Genomic DNA, 23,051 nt, shown 5'->3' with positions numbered 1-23,051 from the left:
CTCACGCCTGGCAACGATCAGATCGTATTGTCTTTGGATTGTCCATTAGTTGCCATTGTATATAAACACTTCAATAACAAATACATACATGTAACCGTGATGTATTGGCGATGAATTCATAATGTTTAACTATAGGGAGGTGTCATCAATTTGTTGAAAATACTTGAATTAACCCTAATACACAGGACGAGTACCACGTACCTTGCCCCATTACATTAATTGTGACTACTTTTATTATAATTTTGTATGAGTGGGTATATGATTGAAATGGTATCGGTGTTGATTTTTGTTGTTGATTTTTGTAGTTTTTGACCACGTTAGTGGTGGTGGTGGTGGTGGTGGTGGTGGTGGTGGTGGTGGTGGTGGTGGTGACGATGTTTGATAACTACCTGTAATCAAACTGACAGGTATTATCACATATCAATTGAACTTTCCTCAATTTCTTGATTTTCCCAACAGGTGGAGTATTCACAACAGGTGCATACTGGCTTAAAGACAAAAAAACAATCAATATCAATTAAAATCAAATAAAATCTGATACAATGGGTGTACGGATAAGGAAGCAGAAAAGTGGGAAATATAAAGTGAAATCTAGAAACGATGAAAAGAGTAACACAGGATGTGGAATCAAAACGTGTCAACCCTCGCTTCTTCAAAAGTGTGCTAGTCCTGGTATCTTTATGGTTTTATTATCCGTGTCAATGTGTATCGTTGCATGTCTTGCCATGGGCTACATGACTGGGGTTTTATCAACCATACAAAAACGCTACCACCTGACGTCACCTCAGACAGACTGGATTGCTGCAAGCTACGGAGTTGGAACCCTTCTGCCTATTATTTTCGTAGGATATTTTGGACATTACGGACACCGACCTGTTATCATTGGTGTTGGGTTGCTACTATGTGCTACAGGTGGATTTTTAGCATCTTTGCCACACTTTGTGTTGCCATCGTTACACGATGACCCGACCTGGCTAGCTCATATAAATAGAAGCATCCAGACTGAATTTTGCCACGTGACTAATGACATCAGCAAGGATAATTACTGTGCAGGTGATCAGATACAAGATAATGGACATGCGCAGTCTGTAACGACGGCTTTGGTATCTATTGGATTATTAATTTGTGGGGCAGGGATGTCACCGTTGTTAACTCTTGGTACTACGTATATTGATGATGCGATTGGCAGACACAATACTGCCCTCTATCTAGGTAAGCGGACTCAAAGCATTTCCAATAATTAACCAAACAAATGTATAGACAAACAAACAAACATAACAGAATACATATACTATACGGATAAATTAAATTTTATAAGTTTACTCAAAATGATTTTTTTTCTCAGCGTCGGCCAGTTCAAAAGCAACATTCATCGAAATAGAAGAGTCGAATAGTAGTGACTCCCCTCCACACACCTACCCTCCAAAGACAACCCGTAGTGACTCCCCTCCACACACCTACCCTCCAAAGTCAACCCATAGTGACTCCCCTCCACACACCTACCCACCAAAGTCAACCCATAGTGACTCCCCTCCACACCCCTACTCTCCAAAGACAACCCGTAGTGACTCCCCTCCACACACCTACCCACCAAAGACAACCCATAGTGACTCCCTCCACACACCTACCCGCCAAAGACAACCCACAGTGACTCCCCTCCACACACTTACCCTCCAAAGTCAACCCATAGTGACTCCCTTCCACACACCTACCCTCCAAAGACAACCCGCAGTGACTCACTTTGAAACACATATCCTCCAAAGACAACCCGCAGTGACTCCCCTCCACACATCTACCCACCAAAGACAACCCGCGGTGACTCCCCTTCACACAGCTACCCGCCAAAGGCAACCTGTACCTAGTACCTCTGAAACCATGCGTGTACGTACAAATGGCAGGGGCTCAGGCCTTTAATTAATTATGTTTAGGAAAGAAAAAACAAACAAACAAACAAACAAACAAACAAACAAACAACATATAAACCCTGACAAACATGAACAATGGGGCAGGTACAAATATAAATAGTGTTTCTATGGAACAAGAATTACAATATGTTTTTCCGATATGTGAAATAGTCACTATAGTCATACCCCTTTGTAAGCCCTTTTATTTTTATTCTTCATTTTTTTCCACAGGTGTGGTGGCTGCTTCCCTAGCCTTGGGACCTTGTATTGGATTTGTAGTCGGGGCTGCCATAGTAACGACTCATCATGTTGAGTTTAATACCATGACAACACAAGATCAAACAGTAACGCCGAATCATCCTTACTGGATCGGTGCTTGGTGGCTCGGTTTTATAATATTTTCAGCAATTCTTGTCATTCTGTCTTTTCCGTTTTTCTTATTTCCGAAGAATTTCGCCAAACCCTCGGGAAAGAAAGGACGACTCAGGTTTACTTTCACTCACGTTGAGGATAGCACAGGAATTCTAAAAGGTAATTATATATATTTTAATTCAGGAATTGTTTTGACATCTTTGTCAATCCACGTGATTTATAACGCCGGTGTATTGGCGATTTATATTGTTTCATTTTTGCACACACTTATTACAGACAGTCCTTTCGATGACGATGCTCTTCTGCTTTCGACATATCCAATTATACTTTTGTTTTTGTTTATATACAGAATACATGTATGTGTGTATGTGTATATATAACTGTGTATATATTATATATGCATGTGTATATATATATATATATATATATATATATATATATATATATATATATATATATATATATATATATATATATATAACTCGGTGAGTATCAATCTGCTATAAGACAGTGCTCTATACCGCAGTGGCAGAGCGTAATAGAAAACTATATATATATATATATATATATATATATATATATATATATATATATATATATATATATATATATATATATATATATATATATATATGTGTGTGTGTGTGTATATATATGTTACACCAATCTGTGAAATTGCCCATGGTATGATATGTGAGTGTATATGTGTGTATGTGTATGTGTATGTGTATGTGTATGTGTATGTGTATGTGTGTATGTATGTGTATGTTTATGTGTATGTGTATGTGTATGTGTATGTGTATCTGTATGTGTATGTGTATGTGTATGTGTGTGTATGTGTATGTGTATGTGTATGTGTATGTGTATGTGTATGTGTATGTGTATGTGTGTGCGTATGTATGTGTGTGTGAGTGTCTGTGTATAACCCTACACAAACACATAAACATATAGACCCACTCCAAGAGTATCCATTCACGTAGCCACATTCAACATTTCTCTTTTACTGTTTTATCGAAGAATTTCCAGGCACGTTGAAGTCTTTGTTTTGTAATCGTATGTTGATGGCGATATGTATCGGTGCTGGTGCAGAGCTGGCTGTAAACACAGGGATTATGATGCACCTACCTCACTACTTAGAAACCCAAATGCAAGCATCGGAGTTATTTGCTTCTGTATTAACGGGTAGGTTGTTTATTGGTTGATACACTTCCTTAATTCGATAGGGTTCTTGTCATTTAGTTTCCATTAAGACTAGCTTTAACTAAAGTTGATGGGGTTCCTGTTATATTGGTTCTAGTACCCCCTCCCACCTGATATAAAACTATTTGTTTGTATGTTTTTTCCGTTACTTTTGTATTTTGAATTTAAAAAAAAAAAAAAAAGTTCGAAAATGTAACGATTAAAATGGGAACATAGGATATTAAAAAAAATATTTACCAGTATATATATAGTATTACTTGTAACAACATCGTTCATTACAACTTTAGTTTGTCCGTAGTATATCGAAAGTCTTGTCTGGCAAAGTCTGTAACCTGTCATCGGCTTAAATTCCAGTTTTAATACAAATGTGTATCGCAATACTATATATTGCACAATAATTAGTCCTCACGTTTTCATTCTAATCACTAACAATACATGTACATGAAATAGAACAAAGTTTCATTTGATATATTACCAAGGAAACTGTGAGACTCAGCCTCTTTTGTCAAAGGTTATCATGAATCAATGCGAAAAAAGCGACAACAGAAAGTTCGTAAAATGCAGTAACTAATGAGTCTGTTTGTTTCAGCTGCTGTTATGGTACCAATGGCATGTCTAGGTATTTTCTTTGGTGGATTTTTGATCAAGAAAATGAAACTTTCAACAAAGAAATGTGCACGTGTCATCATGTATGCAGATCTAACAACGATTTTGGTGTATTTTTTCTTGTTTTTGTTCGGTTGTAATACACAATTTTTACCAGACATCTTCTTCCCTTCTAGCAATAACAGGTGAGAAATGGATTTGCCGTGTTCATATATTTATCGCTTGCTTATGACACGTACGCTATTTTACTCTTTAGACTTCTGTGTTAGTGAGACAGCGAATCAAAATCACACACCGCGATCTAGACAGACTGTGAATCGTATTCAACGTAACACAAATGATTACAAATCATTCACCCAATTTTAGTTAATGTTAAACTGTTGTTAAATTTCAGTACAAACAGAAATATTCAAATCATCGACAACAAGACGAATCTCCTAGCTGTGAATCTAACCATGGGATGTAATTATCAATGTGACTGCGATACTCAAGAGTTCCATCCTGTCTGTGGATCCAATGGTGTGACGTATTACTCACCGTGCTATGCTGGCTGTTCTATTAAAGATGTAGGGTTTGTTGATGGGGCCAATGGTCAGCCTGTTAAGGTGAGAGAGAGAGAGAGAGAGAGAGAGAGAGAGAGAGAGAGAGAGAGAGAGAGAGAGAGAGAGAGAGAGAGAGAGAGAGAGAGAGAGAGAGAGAGAGAGAGAGAGAGAGAGAGAGAGAGAGAGAGAGAGAGAGACAGACAGACAGACAGACAGACAGACAGACAGACAGACAGACAGACAGACAGACAGACAGACAGACAGACAGACAGACAGACAGACAGACAGACAGACAGACATGGCAGATTTATATGTACATTCATTACGATTGGACAATTATGATAATTAGATTTTCAAACGTTCTCCGGTTCTCAATCATTAAAATATGTTATCGATGTAAGACAAAAAACTAAAAAGTAAAAGTTACTATTCTATCTTCTTCCAGAAATACTCCAACTGTACATGCGTTGGTGAAACTTTACCCGATGAAAGCGACGTTGATAATTTTTACGTCCATGGAGGTGTATGTGACAATCATTGTGCTAGTATATTACCTTTCACGGTGACGTTTTTCGGCATTGCCTGTTTTGCCAGTAATATACCATGGATTCCAGCAATTATGTTGGTGCTAAGGTATTAAATTACATCATTGCTCTTAAGCTTGTATATATCTGTTTTAATTATTGTATTATATGATGCATGTTTACCTAGGTTATGATATCAATATAAAAGAAGACTATGCATATTGGTGACTGTGAGTTTTGTGTTTTGAAAAAAAAATCCGAAAAACCCAATAATGAAGGGTGAAGAGCAAATGTATTATAACACACAACGTAACACAACACAACACAACACAACACAACACAGCACAACACAACACAACATAACATGATACATTTCAAGACAAGACACGACAAGACTGTGACTACATATACTATTTCTGGAATTATGCGACATTCGGACATAGTCCTGGAGTTACCTAACAAATCGAATCTAAACGTTACTAGTTACGTCATAGTCACAGTCTGTAGTCTGTCCAAAGTCGTGGTAACATAAAGTAAACTAACGTAAAAATACTTTCTTCTACCCACAGTCACTTGTGAGCTAATATTCTAATCCAGGATGATAATTTACTATTCTGGGATAATCATAATGCAAAATAATGACCACGAATATTCAAAAAAGTACCGTCACTGGTGATTGCATTGGAAAATGTGACGGTGATTGCATCGGAAAATACTACATGTACACTTTCCGGTGCAATCACCGGTGACAGTAACTTTTTGAATATTCGTAAATACGTAATAACTTCATTATTTTGTATTATGATCATCCTAGAATTGTATATTGTCATCCTGGAATAGAATATTAGCTCATAAGTGACTGTGATTCCATTCCCTTTCCTCACCATATTTCAGAACGATGCCGCAAAAAGATAGATCAATCAGCGTGGCTGTTGAATACATGTTTATGCACATATTCGGTAAGTTACTGCTGTAAAATAATTAAAAATCATATATATCATAGGCGTTTACATCTGAGGCACACTGCAAGATACGTTGTGTCGCTACGCCATCAACGGCCTGTTCTATGACCTATGTGTGAGGGCACCCTGTCGCGGCGTTCCTTACAGACTACATCTGAGGAGATCCATCTGCTGATAGGATACCGGGATAGGGTAGTCATCGTCGTAAACCACGGCCTCTTTTACGGCACCGTCCAAGGCGCACGCCAAGAGAACTTTTTATTTCAAGTTGAGAAATGTAATAAACTTGTCATTTGGTTTAAGTCTCTTTCTCAGAAGACAGCAACTTAAATTACAAGAAAGACTTCCAAATCTCTACGAAAACCACATGGCATTGTTTATCATGGTGATTGGCCATATTACACTGTAATACAAGAGAGTGAAAAGAGTGTTAGTCACCTCCTTACCTAATCTAGCTGCTAGACCTCAGGCTTTCTTCTCAACACTCTGTTTCTGAAAGTGGCACACAATCGAGAGGTCATGCGTTATTGAATAGATTACCATGTATGCATACATTGCCCAGCCCACAAGATGTAAATTAGCTCAAAGGAATTTTTCAACTTTTGCTAGACCCGTTCGGGCTGTCGCCCACGCTAGCGACCTTCGATCGTCTTGACAGTGAGCAGTAAGACTACTTCTTACCATACTTTGAACAATAGGAAGGTTTTCAATGCTTAATAAACGTTAATTCGCTTATGAATGATATAATTTCTCTTCTGTTTATGTATTTTGAGTTCAAGATCCGATAACATCAAATGCATATAAATAATGATAATGGCCACTTATACTGTTCTAAATAATATTTATCAGTGACAACATTCGGCCAATCTAGAGTCATATCAATATTTTTTTTTCTTTCCTGTAGGTTTCATCCTTGCACCCCTATTATTGATGTCAGTGGTTGAGTCCACCTGTTTCTTACGTCATATGGTATGTGGTGAAGGTGATGTCTGTATGGCGTACGATATCTTATCGTACAGGTATGCTTTCCTAACAATGGCAGCTGCCTTAAAGTTCCTTGCATTCTGTTGTTTCATGGCTACAGCGTCCTTTATCCAAGCAGAATACAAATTGAAGAGACGTCGTGCTGTTGCGGCCAGTGCAGCTGCGACAGCAGCAAAGTTGAACGAGAATTACACACCAGATGTAAAACCTGAAAGAGATGTAACAGATGCCCCATCTGATTGGAAAGATGAGAGAGACGAGGTGTTTGAGGATGAAAGATTGGCGGAAAGTCATGAACATGACCTGGACACGGAGGATAAAAACTACCATGTGTATACTATTAAAGAACTTGAACCACACTCATATAAGCCTCGAGATGAACGTAAAGAAGTAGTTCTTGACGGCCCCGATAGTGGAGGTCGAGTTGCCAGTGACACGAACGATGATATACCGTTCATGGATAACCAGACAAAATACAGAAATACTCGATTCGAAGTTGTTATGCTTGGCGAAGACAAAGATGGAAAGAAACACGACAAAGGGCCAAATGAGATTAAAACTGAAGCTGAAGTAAATCACTGCATTCCCGAATCACCGAAACAAAGGTGGTGGAGAGAGGATTCTTCTACTCCAACGTTTCCACCCAAAGTGAAAGTTTCAAGTGTCTAGTTTTGTAAGTTTCACAAACATTTGGTAGATGATGATGATGTAGAAGTTTGAAAACAAATATGGAATCGAAATGTACAATTTATGTAAATTCTGTTCGCTACATTTTAGTGCTGAGTCCAGGGTGGGGGCTGAGTCTAATGAAAAAAAAGACACGGGAACTAACTTCAACCGTAGTGTAAAGATCTGTAAATATTAAAAACACAGCGTTATGGGCCGTTATACAACAGCGCCCGCTTGCGACCATTTCACAGTTTTCTTTTTTTTTTTGAAACGTGTTGGTTTGTGTACTAGTAGTAGTACAGTGAATTTCTTGTTTTTGGACTTTTTTATACTGATACTTTCCCTGTAAAAGGGTATCGCTCTTAGAGTGATATGATATGCTAACTTACCAATGTAGTGTCTGCAGTTTGTTCTTGTAATGCAAGTAATCTGTACTTCAGGTTTAACAATAAAAGACAAAAGTTTATGACAATAATTTATGCCCAGACAAGTTTTTCCAACTTTTCCACGAGAATCCAATATTTTGAAAGGGTTTAAAACAGTGCCAAGTTTGCAGCAAAGCAAAGCGATCAAGCTATTTACAACATACAAGACTCAAAAATCCTGTAGTGTTTGCAAAACAATTAATTGTAGATGTTTTTATGTGCAATGTTTGTGTGAATTTACAATAGTGCAATAAAATTTAGTTTGATTTTTTGGAAGCATTATGTGGTCAGGTTTCTTTAGCATGGAGAGGGGGGCAAGAGAGAGAAGAGTGAGGGGGAATGTAAGAGAGGGAAGAGGGAGGGGAGGGAGGGATCGAGGCTAATCTTGGTAGAATGAACAAGACTGCAGCAGGGCTGATTTGACAGAAGGGTCATCATGCTCCCAAATATTGCAAGTTGCCATTATCAAGTAACAAATATCCAATCATACTGTTTTTTATACTATCCATGTCACCTATTTTGGTCAACATGGCTGCCTCTGACATTTACATGTAGTGAATACTGCTTGACTTCTTTATTTCTATTTCCTTCATTTATTGTCATTTTGTTTCAGATTTTATTGTTCTGGGAGTGATCGCTGCCTTCCCACGAGACTTTCCATTATGCAGGGTCAGATGCGATATTCTCAGAACATCAAAATCGAAAGCAAATGACAATAAACAAATGAAACAAGGGTAAATTAAGAAATCAAGCAATATTCACCACTTCACATCACATCACATCACATCACATCACATCAGATTCTACACATCGAAGATTTTGAGAATATAGAAAATTCTTCCTCCATTACACCTACACCAATGAATATACCCCCGGTATAGGCAAAAGCCTGTGGTAACAAGTAGTTGAATGAATAAATAAATAAATAAATATATAAACAAAAGGAGTCTGTGATAACAACTACATTTTATTGATACTTCATACATTTTTCAAAACAAAAATAATTATCATAAAGTACTAATTGCTAAAAGAGAAATAACATTATTGAAAACAGAACGAGTTAGATTTTTTTTTTGAGATTTCCTACTTTGAAATCATAAATATATCTATGACTCATCCACATAATAATACAATTAATTTTTGAAAGATCATCATTCAGTCATTTCAGAGGCGTACTGGTTTACAAACTTTATTTCCAACTCTTTAGCTACATCACCTATCTTCAAATGGAAGAGTCTATCTATTGCATGCTACCTTCCCTATTCCATAATGGAATAATCTACCCAAACAACACAATATATAAGCATTCTTGGACATGGTGAACTAATTATCTACATTAGTCACCGTGAACAAGCAAGAGAGGAACTAATTCTAAAAAAATGACTAAAAATCACTAGACAACAACTATCAACAAGAAAAATACAATATGATAAAAAGAAGTCAAATATATTTGTTGTTTTTTATTTTTTTTACCGTCCCTTTCTATCAAAACATATATATCCCAACAAAAGATAAAATTTAAGCCTTTACAAGAAAAAAATGGGTGCCTATTCATTCTCTTAATTTACGGAAGTGTTCAAGTAGTACAAATAATGTCTCCTTGCTAAAGTGATGAACAGACATATGTGAAATCATTGGTTTTCTTTACTACAGTGGTCAAACTAAGATATACACATGGTAGAACATATGTATGAAAACATCATGTCAGCCATCTTGGATATTTCCCACAATCCCTTTGTATGTCAAATGTCAAAGTTGAGGAGCAATTAAAGATCAACTCTATACAACTATCAAAAGAAAGCATATATACTGAATCATGTATAGAAAAATTTTCATTTTTCCTTCCAAAATTTAAGTCTTTTTCTTTTAACAAACTGACTCAGTGATCAACCTTTGACATTGCTAGGGATTATGGGTAAAATACAAGATGGCTACTAATTCTTCATACCTGGAACAGAATGTTATCACATAGGTTTCTTGATTGACACCATGTCTTTCACTCCACATATATTTATACTATAGATGTGTTGCTGTAGTTTGGTCGAGAATAAGTCAACGTCTTATTCTATCTTGACCCTTTAGGATGAAGTAATTGTTTAGAAGACGTACAGAAAATTAGAAACAGGTTAACAAACCCTACAGTGTACAAAGTGCAGATAATACTCACTATTATGATAAGTAGTATAAAGCTAACATTTAGAGTAGACAGAATTATTTCAAAAAGTCTTGAATACACATTAAGGAGAGATATCAGAACATGTCAAGTTTACTTTACCAACTACACAGTTAACAATCATATAGTTCTGAATACATGATTTGACTATATCAAATATTTTGACGATAGTTTTACATGATTGCCATAACAAAATATCTACTTTTAATTTGTAAGACAAATAGAGCTCTTCTGCAAGTTCTTACTTTTTGAAATTTATAAAGTGGTGTACTTTGAAGCATGACAACCCTGAATTCTGTGACTTAGTAGTGTAGAAACTATTCTACAGTCTATCTTACAGGGTTCAGTGTTTCAAGGGTACAGTTTTGTACATCCATCGTTTTATAAAAAGGATGACGAAACAACCCTAAAAACAAGATGTTTGTTCCATACACAGTGATCGTACAATGATATCATACAAAAGTGGAATTTTGCACTCCAATAGAAATGGCATGCATTCACATGCAAGACAAGTCCACTAAATTATCAATTTAATTTATCAGATTTGCAGAGTTTGTAAATTTCTGTATTCAAACAGTTAGAATATCTGATAATTTATATGATGGTATTAAATGAATGAAGGTTGCCAAGACCGTACCCTGTAATGGGGGTTTACCAATACTTGTACTGTCATTCAATCAACACTCCAATATACTATCCGGCTATTAATAGGGAACTTGCAAACCCGTCATGTTGAATGTTGCATCATGGGAAATGTGATAATAAATACTAATCAATTAGTATTATAAACAATAATGTTACATTGTTTCTAACCACAAATGATCAATTCATAGTCACCCTGAGCATTGTGGGAGGTTTATCTTATTGGTAGCACCAGAGTACTACACCCCTGGTATACTACACCCGTGGGTATACTACACCCCTGGTATACAGTGTACTACACCCCTGGTATACTACACCCCTGGGTAAACTACACCCCTGGTATACAGTGTACTACACCCCTGGTATACTACACCCCTGGGTATACTACACCCCTGGTATACAGTGTACTACACCCCTGGTATACTACACCCCTGGGTATACTACACCCCTGGTATACAGTGTACTACACCCCTGGTATACTACACCTAGGTATTACGATAACCACAGAAAATCCCATAGTCCTTTGCGTCTGAGCATGCTCAGTCTGGATTACAAGTTCCCTATTGACTACTACTATTGAAATATACACTATAATAAATTACCATAATAAACTGAGTATTGATAATTTATTTTATAATATACTAATACTATAACTTCAGTTGTCCATAACTGATTATATCTATCTACATTCATTCTAATACTTTATTAGTGATCATTACTGTACATGTATTCAAATTTCTTTCAATGCAGAACTGAACAGCATGGATTCCAGGCTATGGAAAACAGTATTTGAGGCTAAATGATCCTTGTATACTGGAATCCTAGCAAGGAATCTACAGGAATGACATTTCTTTTAAAAAATACTGTATGATAGGACAATATAGATTTCAGATTATGGAAAAATTCAATTCCCGAGTAAATGATCCCAACTGTAGCCTGGAATCAAAGCAAGCTATCCACAAGGATTGACATTACCTCAACATCCATACAGTATGACAGGACAACATGGATTCCGGGGCTACAGAAAAATTTACTGTCAGGATAATTTAAATGATTGTTTTACTATAGCCTGGAAACCTAGCAAGGGAGCTACAGGGAATTTCATTTCTGACAGGACAACATGGATTCCAGGCTACATACAGCTTAGACATTAAGATTTGTTATGTCACTCTGCCCTCACTAGTCTATTCTATGAAAGGAGGTTGACTGATGTGTGAGGGCGCACTGTCACAGCATACCTTACAGACTACATACAAGTTTATTTTAGCCTTTGATCAAAGTAAGGTGGCTACATAGAATTCATTTATAGTTTACAACAAGACAAACATGAATTCCATGCTTAGTTCACTATTGTAAACAAGAACCAAGTTCTCCTAGTCTCTTTACTGACTTCTACAATTCTATAACTTAAATTGTCATTAAAGAGAACAAGCAAAACTGGAAAAAGAACTAAATACATCATGTTTTGAAAGAGAAATCAATTTAACCAACACGTGTATCATCTTTACAACAAAATGTTGTCAAAAGTTGCCATTTTGACACAGAATTTACTCCATTACTTTTAATAGAAATGCAACTTTCTTGGGAAGAGTCCGTTAGAGGACACCTTTCTGTGGTTATTTTTTTTATCTCCATTTTCTTTTTTTATTTGAGTGGTTAAGGTCACCAATGATGATGAGAAGATCCCGGTTCAAAGGTCATCAATGATAGTTTTTCACCAAGCGAAATACACTCCTATATCTCATTAGAGGTCTATACCTACATATATGAAGTATCTTTAGGAAAGATGTTGCAGTAAAGTTGGCCCAAAATTTAGTTTTTTATCCACTATGAAGGAAGACTTGCTGTATCTGAAAATGATACCTTGCTACAGAAAATCCCCCTTTTCGAAATGTTAAATGCACCATGGCCAGATCAATCGATAGTACACAGCGCCACCAAGAGTTGAAAATATGAACACTCACCAACTTCATACAACGCCCAGTGCATTATCAAATCAAGCCATGAAATCATCAAATCTTAATTTACAAATTTGCAATTCTAATTCTTCTTAGATCGAGATCGAGTTTTCATTCCCCTCTGCTCACTTCGGATTTTCTGATCAGCTTCAGGAAGGTAACTTTCATCTTCAGAGTCTAGTTCTCTTTCTTCCCGTTTCTTTCTACCTGGACAAAAATAAGACATTATGATGCTGGTAGTACACTAAGAATACAACTTGTAGTGGTTAAGTAGATATCTATACTTTAGGTGCAGAGTAGAAATAGTCAGTGAATATTCAATGGAAAACGGTGTGAGAACACAACGATCAAAAGAGCTCAATGTTGGCGAGCAAGAAAGATCGGGCATAGGACGATAACACAGAAAATCTGAAGGTAAGGGATATTAATAGACAATGAAATATACAGTTTTTACACATATTGCAAAGTAAATATACCTTTACCCATTGAGTTATACTGTAATATTTATCATACTTAGCGATCCTGGATTTTGAGTTTGATATTTAGCTTTGTAATCCTGGAAACATTCAATAACCAATACCAAAGATTTCAGTGCTGCACTAATTCATGCCTAGTTCAAGCTATGCTGACTGTAGGAACCAGGAAGATATTTCAGTGCTGCACTAATTCATGCCTAGTTCAAGCTATGCTGACTGTAGGAACCAGGAAGATATTTCAGAGCTGTACTAAATCATGTCTAGTTCAAGCTATGCTGACTGTAGGAAACAGGAAGACATTTCAGTGCTGTACTAATTCATGCCTAGTTCACGCTATGTTGTAGGAACCAGGAAGATATTGGGATAGTATTCCTATACATTACATAATGTCTAGTTCAAGCTGTGACAAAAAGATATTAATGAATGACTCACTGTCTTCCTTCTTAGTCTTCTTTTCTTTCTGTTTGGCTGGTGCCTTCTTTTTGGTAACCACGGTAGCAAGGAATTCGCGACGACGTTTCAATTGGAAAGTGATGAAATTCCACATCATCCAGGCTTGAACAAAACACACTGCAGCTAAAGCATTGAATCTGTTGAGTGAAAACATCAGATGAATGTATAAAGGTATTGTTGATTCCTGCTGTGACTTAATGTGATTGGAAGGGGGGGGGGGGGGGGGGGTAAAATGTAGCTGAAACTAAGGTCAAAATTATGAAAATATCTGGACTTACCGTATAAGTGGGGTATTGAAGTTTCCTGTAGATACATCAACACCTTGGTTTTCAGCTTTGCCAAGACAAAACCAGAACATTAAAACAGCTGCAGTAACAGTAGTAAACCGTGCTATAACAAATGCGGTTGCCCAGGCAACAAACCTATCAATTAAAGAACATAAAAACAGGTGCTTAACAGTACTGAGTAGTAAACCAAGCTGTAACAAAAATAGTTGCCAAGGTAACAAACCTATTATTCAAAATGGTAGGTAAATGTTAAAATGACATAGTTCAACTCATGACATCACTTTTCTATCTACATTGTAAATAAATACTTGCAGAGAACTAATGCAGTATCATACTTATATTGACCTGTGCCTTTTTTCACCAAATTGTGCTTGTCCACAAGTATTCAATACCAATCTTTTGGAGAGTGTGATGTACCTGATATTAACCTGTCTAGGACAGGCAATATATTTTAGATTAAAAAGTCTAGGATGGGCAATATATTTGATATTGACCTATCTGGGAGAGGAAATATACTTTATTTTAACCTATCTAGATGGGTAATGTATTTTATACTGACATATCTGGGATGGGCAATATATTTGATATTGACCAATCTGGGATGGGCAAGGTATATATTTGATATTGACCTATCTGGAAAGGGCAAATATATTTGAATTGCAGTGATAAAATATAAGAGAAGTTGATGATACTCACCCTGGTTTGGCTATGTCATTTTTATCACTGAAGTACATCAAACGAGCAAAGTGAAACAATGCTTCTACTAAGTAGTGTATAATCAAACAGAATAATGCTAGACGAGTCAAACTGAAATTAAATAATAATGGAAATTTCATTAACACAATTAAAGAAATATTACTTCTAAAGAGTTATGAGCTTAACTGATACAAATATCGTATAATGGTGAAAATATTTCAAAGAGTGTTGGGTTTGATCTAGATTTGCAAACAAACTCTCAGAATGTAAAACATGTTGTAGACAGTGTGGATAATTTATCAGTGTTACCAATAACTACATTGTATATCTAGTGTCCAAGATTTGCAAACAAACTCTCAGAATATAAAACATATACACAGTGTGGATACTTATCACAGTCTCTCATTTTACACCTATTATTTACTGATGTTATAAAATGGGAGTATATCGCAGCTCTCCTTAGAAGGATGCATGGACTTTCTAAATAGCTTTTATTTATCCTGTCTTTTCCCAACTTTAGTTTATCGTGTACAATCATTATCCCTGGTAGAAGGAGGATTAATTTGTGTGTTTCAGTTTAGGATCTTTGTATGGTGTAACATTGTGGTAAAACTAGTGTCTATGGGCTAGAATACAATAATCTGTACTGGTAAATAAAAGACAATTATAATATAATAACGGTTTATTTCCAAATGTTGTGACCTAATGGTCAAATTATGATGGTTACATTACTTTTTAAAACACATAAAGGACAGAGACACTGCTGACAATTAAAAAGTGAAGTAACATTTCAGTTAAAACAAATTACAATGACGAGACACGCTAGAGACAATGACTATTTTTCAACAAATTGACACAGGTAACAACTGGACTGAGTTCTTTCCGCTAACTTCTTGCTTTAAAGTTCCTAACATTATGATTTCTTGTTAGGTACCTGTGATTTATAAGTTCTGGAACATGGTTATTGAGTTTATGGTCTGGTTTTAACATTTGAGAATCAAGAGACTCACCTCATTGCAAATGCTCCTGTAATAAATACAAAGTATAATATGGCATATCTTATCCTTGGCATCATCTCCTCCTGACAACATAAAATATAAAAATTATGATTATGTTAATTTCATAAATAAATAAACAAACATGTAATCTGCTGTTAACAGACACATGTATTATGAAAGTTATAAAGTTAACAATAACAGGTACATGTATTATTATGGACTGAATATCCAATGGCGATAGTGTAAATACAATTATTTCTTGCAGTATTCATGAAAGCGTTCTGCTCATATTCAATGACAGGTTAGAATAAATATATATATCCACTCCTGTCCTATACATATGTTCTTGTTCTCATATTAAATTTAAAAATGTCATATCAAAAATCAAATATCTTGAAGAATCCGTCTTTTCAATGTTTTGCACTCAGCAAATGTTAAACATGTAATTGTTTGGAAATTAATGTTAAAACCCTAATCTGTATATAAGTAGGGTTTGGCAATGCTCATTATGCTAGAAGACTTTGACTGTATAACACACTCACAGAGCTCATAGAGTGCCAATGAAACTGCCAGTATAGAGAGTGCTAGTTTAACAGATTTTTATCTCCTAATGTTGGACTACAGTATTATGAATATACAGGAAAGAAACTTGTCACTGTATTTTTTGAAAACAGTTGCATTTTGGGGACTGTATTTATGAAAATGTTGGTGTGATATATGCGTAGAAAGTGTCAAGACAATGACCCGGGATTGACAATTAGCCCTTTAAGTTCTCAAGTTCAAATATGTTCCCTGTATGCTGAGTATCGAGTAAACGACAATAATAACTTTTTTTACTCTTACCTTTTTAATTTTCTGGAAATATAATTCTGGAAAGATATGAATCCAGTACGCTATCTGTGTGACAAAAAATTAACAGTAAATTGAAATTATTTGTGAAATTCTGATTTGTTGTATATAATTGAAATAAAGATGAAAGTATTCTGTTCACTTAGTAAAATGATATAACACTGTAATTATAGACTGTAAACCTGGAAATATTTGCTGAAAACTTATTTTTTGCTTATTTCGCTGGAAAACAAAAACGGAAAAATAAGTAGTGACTAAAATGCATTCTTGTTTATGAATACAGTTAGTAAAATTAGTCTTTGGGAAGTAGTTGAAGACTGTAAAATTGCAGAATTTTGGTTTACAGTTTATGATGTCCTGAACCAATAGCAACATTACACATGTACTGAAGTATGTCATAATTATCATTGTTACTTTGAATCTTGATATATCTTGTCATAAAACATTACCATAGGTTTACTTGATTCCCTCAGAGGCAACATATATCATTTATTGATGAGGCCAAATGAAAATAAACCATCTAGTGTTGATATGGGAATTCTCTCAATATTTCATGTATTGTCAAAGATTGCAATCTTTATTCTATTTCTATACTCTGTAGATTGTGTTCTATTATAGATTGAATTCTATTTATAATTGACTTACCTGTATTATAAAATAAAATTTGAGACTGAATGTTAATTCTGTATGTGGGTAACCATCCCATAGGGATGAGGGGTTTAATAAATATCCTTCCTGTTAAGATACAAAAAACATATTTCATTAAAACTTGATACAAGTACATGATATATCTACTTGATGCACCTTTATAGTCTTACATCATTCAAATATATATCTACTTGATGGACCATTTGTCAAGTTTGGCTATTTAATACATTATCTAGTAAGCTTGAGGCAGAAAACACACTTTGTGTGGAATATGTGTCAAAGATTTCATAATACAGAGACGTAGCTAATTTGAAAAGTAGCGGGTTCAACTGTAAAAATAGGGGGTAATATCAACATTTGTAGGTGGGAAATCCATATAAATCTGTCCAACAACAGATATTGTGGGCTAGACTAGTTCTGGAGAATTATTTCCAAGACCCACATCAGGTCCATGGAATTACTACTGATGTATTTGATTGAACATTCTTTGATTCAATTTATATATTTTGTTAATTTATTTGTTATGTATGTTTTTTTTTATTTCCTGGTGAAAGAAATATGAAATGAAAAAAATGAAATGAAATATACATTAGTTAAAATAAAAAAGGAGTTAAAATGCAAAGTCCTGAAAAAGTAGCTAGCAAGAAATTGAGGAGTAAGTCAGCTGTTTTTTGCTGGCTATCAGTCTTTATCTGCAACCCGTCCATCTTAGTTAGTGAAAAATTAAAATATATTGATCATGTGATCAAACAGCATGATTTTACGTAAATTTGCTGTTTCTGATAAACATATGTAATAATAACAGAACCCCTAGCTATAAGAGTGCCAGTGTGGGTACTTAGGGGTATCTACACTCACGCTTGAAGTCTGTTCTGCTGCACTTTCATGCACTATGTTTATGAAAGTATGGCCACAGGGGACACTGTAAGCATTCATGCAAATACCCTGGGTATGTAAAGTTGCACCACAGGGGACAGCAGGCATATACTTGATCAATCAAATGTAATGAAAGACTCATCATGAAAGCATTTTGATAAGAACTCTTTTTAGTGTCCTGTAAAGTGCCTTTGAACATTCTGAGTAATGGATTCAGGCGCTATATAAATTGTTTGATTGATTGATTGAATGTTGCACTTGCACTAACATGTCATGGGGATCTGTCATATGATCAAACATTAATTAATACATACTCTGAAGGCAATGTCAGCTCCCCATCCAAGACACACTAAGTAGAAAAATAAGAGTTGTCCTGATTCATTAAATTTAGAATGTTTCACTTTAGAAAGATGCATACGTCGGTTCAGCTTCTGTAAAAACAAATCAAAACAAAAATAAAGTTAGAAGGTTTCACTTTAGTAAGATACATACAGGTCTTTTTAGACTATAACAGTGCAGTGTACATAACGTGTTCGTCTACTAAACTATAACAGTGCAGTGTACATAACGTGTTCAACTACGAAACTATAACAGTGCAGTGTACATAACGTGTTCGTCTACTAAACTATAACAGTGCAGTGTACATAACATGTTCGTCTACTAAACTATAACAGTGCAGTGTACATAACGTGTTCGTCTACTAAACTATAACAGTGTAGTGTACACAACGTGTTCGACTACTAAACTATAACAGTGCAGTGTACATAACGTGTTCGTCTACTAAACTATAACAGTGTAGTGTACATAACGTGTTTGTCTACTAAACTATAACAGTGCAGTGTACATAACGTGTTCGTCTACTAAACTATAACAGTGTAATGTACATAACGTGTTCGTCTACTAAACTATAACAGTGCAGTGTACATAACGTGTTCGTCTACTAAACTATAACAGTGTAGTGTACATAACGTGTTTGTCTACTAAACTATAACAGTGCAGTGTACATAACGTGTTCGTCTACTAAACTATAACAGTGCAGTGTACATAACGTGTTCGTCTACTAAACTATAACAGTGCAGTGTACATAACGTGTTCATCTACTAAACTATAACAGTACAGTCTGCATTACGTGGCCGTCTACTAAACTACTGTATAACAGTGTCTTCTTCATTTACTTCTTTTACACGTCATCAAACTCTGAAGAGTATCTTATCTTAGGGTCAAAGTAATTTAAAAAACATTAAAAGTAAATAACATCGTGCCTAGTGGTAAAAGCCAGCAAATGGACAGTTTCACAGGGCCTGTTGACCTGAACAGGTTAAACTTTACTCGTAAGTAACAAGAACCCTTGGTCATAGTACAAGAATGTATTATAATTAAGACTACAATGTTGATGACATATACCCTACAGGTGCGATGACTGATCATGAATATGTCTCACCAACAGTTGGCGTCAACAGGAAATGCTTATTACATTCACATCAATATATGCTATAGGCCCTGAGGGTATCATGTATTGATGGATTACATACTAGAGGGTATCATGTATTGATGGATTACATACTAAAGGGGTATCTGTATTGATGGATTACATACTAAAGGGGTATCATGTATTGATGAATTCAATGTGTTACTTATCCATATTTCCTGCTGAATAATGAAATAAGGTTTTGAAATGGGAATTAATTTTTTACAGATTGAATGATCAATGAAAAAGTCACCTGGCTACAGACTTTTTTCTTTCTGTTTGAATAATTGAGGTTATATTTGAAATGGGAAATGGGAATTATCTATCTATCTATCTGTCAATCTTACCATCACATCTGTCTGTCTGTCTGTCTGTCTATCTATCTATCTATGTGTCTGTCTGTCTACCTGCTTCTCTAGCTACATGTATCTCTGTCTAACTCACAGTATGTTGTTCTACTCCCTAACATTTAGATATACAGTCAGGTGATGACCTACTATATATGTTGCCTTGATATCCTATGATAAAGAATATTGATTCAAAATGTCAGATTGCATTTATTGATCAGGACTGTTTCACTCGTTCCTTATGTGTTTCTGTAACTCTATCTACCTGTTCGCTTGTATGTATGTATGTATGTATGTATGTATGTATGTATGTATGTATGTATGTATGTATGTATGTATGTATGTATGTATGTATGTATGTATGTATGTATGTATGTCTATCTATCTGCCTATTGATCTAACTGTATCTATGTGTCTGTCTGTCTGTCTGTCTGTCTGTCTGTCTGTCTGTCTTCGTCTATGCAGATTAATACACACATGTACAAAATATACACATTCATGGCATGCTCATATATAAATATACATGTAAATACAGCTCTCCCCCAGCCATCCACAATTCAAATAAATCACTCCAACATAAATTACCTATACATAATAATACTTACATCTAAAATGTATTCTTGTACCACGGCATGGATGATGATACAAACCAATAAATAGAAAAACACTGTAAACACATCTAATTTACCACTTGTATAGTTAGTCACATCAGGAACATCTGTATCTGAAGACAACAATAGATTTCAACAACAATTACATCAATATGGTAAAAATAATTATTACTAAGTACCAGAGATTGCTTGCACTAGTGCATATACTAGTGGCATTTTCACTGCAGTGCAATACTGAAAACAATATTCCATGCATGTATGCAAATTTTATGCAAATGAGGACACAATCATCACTACATACAAAATTAAATAATCAAGGTGTATGATTTTTATGATTTTTATGGAACTTTGCAATGACAGAAAAACACATAACAGAACCCCATACCATGTGAATTCTAGTGTGGGTACTCAGGGGTATTGGCACTCATGCTTGCAGTGTTTTCTGCTGCAGGTGCAGAGAGCACTGCCAGCACTCATGCAAATACCCTGTTTGGATTTAGTTTGGATTTTTAGTTTGTAAAACAATTTTATCATGGCTTCCTACTGGAAAAACCAATGTAAATCAACATAGACCAAGTCAGTGTTTGTAACTCAATACAAAGTTTGTTTATTGTTTTGCACTAACATTCATGTCATAATAGAGCAGATATTTTATCATTTTGTCCATACTTTTTATCCTGTCTGTTGCCTTATTTTTTATTTCCTTTTTATTCTTGTAATGTTGTTTTGATTATTGTTTATATCTATTAATTTTGACATGAATGACTAAAGTGATTTTGCCTGTATATACACTTCAGACAACAAAGCTATCACTATTCTCTATCCTAAATATATTGGCAGGAAATCCAAATCACTGCAGATTATCATACTCATATCTATGGCAACGATGTTCAAATTCAATTAACTTCACAGTGCCAGTACAGCTGAGACATCCTATATACTAATAATACATAACACACGAACTACTTACCATTGTAGGTGTGGGTGATATTGTGTTGCATAGCAACAAACATAGATGCATAAGCAGCAGACCACTGAAAAAAAAAACAGGAAAAAGAGAAAAGATGATTTGAAATGACATTTTAAAAGTCAAATTAATTAATTATGAGGATTTCTATGAAAGACGACAAACTTGATCAATAATTACATAATATACATATACAATATTCACTAGACATATTTTAGTACTTACATAAATTCAATACTATTTAATCAGTATCCTGTTTAAATGAAACAGATCTTAAATATTTTTTCCATAAACATGTACTCAAATTTTTTTCTTTCAAAACCATTATGAAACCTAATTCAAAGGTCGAATCATGGATTTTCTTCATCGTTGCAAACCACGGCCTGTTTTACGGTAACGTTCTTCACGAGTTGGTCCCTACTTTTATTTTGAAATGTAGTGGTAGAAATAATAACTCTGGTTTATGAGAATGAGTTTCTTCTACTACTATGCATATATACATTTTTCCATGACTCTGATTTCTGAAAGTTATTCCACTTCTTCTGGACAGATATTTTTAATTATTTAAAGCAAATTATCATAAATTAACTTACTATTGAAAATTATCAGCATTTGTTTATTATAGTAATTTGGGATTTATTACACAGAGATTATTTTGTAAATCACTAAATTTTGCTTCAAAGTTATTTACATAAAAATGTACAATACACTAATTACTATTCCCAGTTTAGGGTGGATTTGGACTGAACGCAGATGTTTAAACAACAACAACAACAACAAAAACAACAACAACAATAATAATAACAATAACAACAACCCTCAAAATCAAAATCAACATGTAACATGATGGATAAGGGGGTGATGCAAAACTCTTGGCATGATTGAATCAATGTTCATAAGAAAGTGGGTGTTTTTTGGCATAAATTCGCATTAAATTCTAAGGAATGATCAAAAATATAACATACAAATTTGGGCATCATTTCTCTTTACAGCTATTCATTGATTTGAAAAAAAAAATCACTACGTTAGAATGCATCTATAAAGAGAACGTTGACTGCTATTTGAATGGGCTATTCCTTTTACCATATGGCAACTACAAACGTGATATAAAGTGTACACGTTGACAGAAATGCCGGTTCCTACCTGAAACATCAAGCCCAACACAAACACCATTGCAACGCACGACACGATGTCTGCATGGTTCTGTATAATGAATTCATGACTGAATATCGGTGGATTTTTACTGCTGCCAATTTTTCGACGGATTCCCATGTTTTCTTGTTGGTTTGGCCGGAGTGCACACAAACAGCTGCAACACGTAGAGACTGGAAACCGGAAGAGAACTGACGCTGTTAACTACGCATGCGCTAAACGCAGGCCATTTAACCGGGCATGTTTGGAAATTCAACAGCTA

General features: G+C 35.1%; 2 protein-coding genes across 3 annotated transcripts; one reads left to right on the top strand and one right to left on the bottom strand.

The window, feature by feature from the left end:
* The first annotated feature begins 542 nt into the window (after positions 1 to 542).
* LOC144444927 (solute carrier organic anion transporter family member 1A4-like) lies at positions 543 to 8,021 on the top strand. Its single transcript, XM_078134478.1, has 8 exons — positions 543 to 1,212; positions 2,136 to 2,435; positions 3,294 to 3,458; positions 4,066 to 4,267; positions 4,477 to 4,687; positions 5,070 to 5,257; positions 6,043 to 6,107; positions 7,015 to 8,021. Exons 1-8 carry the CDS (start codon positions 543 to 545, stop codon positions 7,761 to 7,763), a joined length of 2,550 nt encoding a protein of 849 aa, XP_077990604.1. The 3' UTR covers positions 7,764 to 8,021.
* A 1,134-nt stretch (positions 8,022 to 9,155) lies between these two features.
* On the bottom strand, positions 9,156 to 22,957 carry LOC144444478 (translocating chain-associated membrane protein 1-like 1). Of its 2 annotated transcripts, none has more exons than XM_078133906.1 (11): positions 22,781 to 22,957; positions 21,641 to 21,704; positions 20,665 to 20,783; positions 18,559 to 18,675; positions 17,366 to 17,455; positions 16,715 to 16,768; positions 15,884 to 15,954; positions 14,874 to 14,984; positions 14,169 to 14,312; positions 13,870 to 14,027; positions 9,156 to 13,168 (listed from the first exon to the last, which is right to left on the bottom strand). In XM_078133906.1, the coding sequence occupies exons 1-11, from the start codon at positions 22,907 to 22,909 to the stop codon at positions 13,044 to 13,046; spliced, it is 1,182 nt and encodes a 393-aa protein (XP_077990032.1). In that variant the 5' UTR covers positions 22,910 to 22,957; the 3' UTR covers positions 9,156 to 13,043. The 2 variants fall into 2 exon arrangements, with proteins under 2 accessions (XP_077990032.1, XP_077990033.1); XM_078133907.1 differs by having other exon boundaries at positions 9,156 to 13,164.
* Positions 22,958 to 23,051: the final 94 nt, after the last annotated feature.

This window comes from Glandiceps talaboti, chromosome 13 (assembly GCF_964340395.1).
Source record: "Glandiceps talaboti chromosome 13, keGlaTala1.1, whole genome shotgun sequence".
Classification (NCBI taxonomy): domain Eukaryota; kingdom Metazoa; phylum Hemichordata; class Enteropneusta; family Spengelidae; genus Glandiceps; species Glandiceps talaboti.
The sequence above is the reverse complement of the archived record's forward strand: the minus strand, read 5'-3'. Positions and strand labels throughout refer to the sequence as shown.

Bases quoted from the DNA above. Each gene is read 5' to 3' on its own strand.
- LOC144444927 (XM_078134478.1), top strand. From the start codon at position 543: ATGGGTGTACGGATAAGGAAGCAGAAAAGTGGGAAATATAAAGTGAAA. The intron at 2,436-3,293 runs GTAATTATATAT...GTTTTATCGAAG, and splicing joins TAGCACAGGAATTCTAAAAG to AATTTCCAGGCACGTTGAAG. The intron at 4,688-5,069 runs GTGAGAGAGAGA...ATCTTCTTCCAG, and splicing joins CCAATGGTCAGCCTGTTAAG to AAATACTCCAACTGTACATG.
- LOC144444478 (XM_078133906.1), bottom strand. From the start codon at position 22,909: ATGGGAATCCGTCGAAAAATTGGCAGCAGTAAAAATCCACCGATATTC. The intron at 20,784-21,640 runs GTAAGTAGTTCG...TGTTGTCTTCAG, and splicing joins TATCACCCACACCTACAATG to ATACAGATGTTCCTGATGTG. The intron at 17,456-18,558 runs GTATGTATTAAT...GTATCTTAACAG, and splicing joins GAGCTGACATTGCCTTCAGA to GAAGGATATTTATTAAACCC.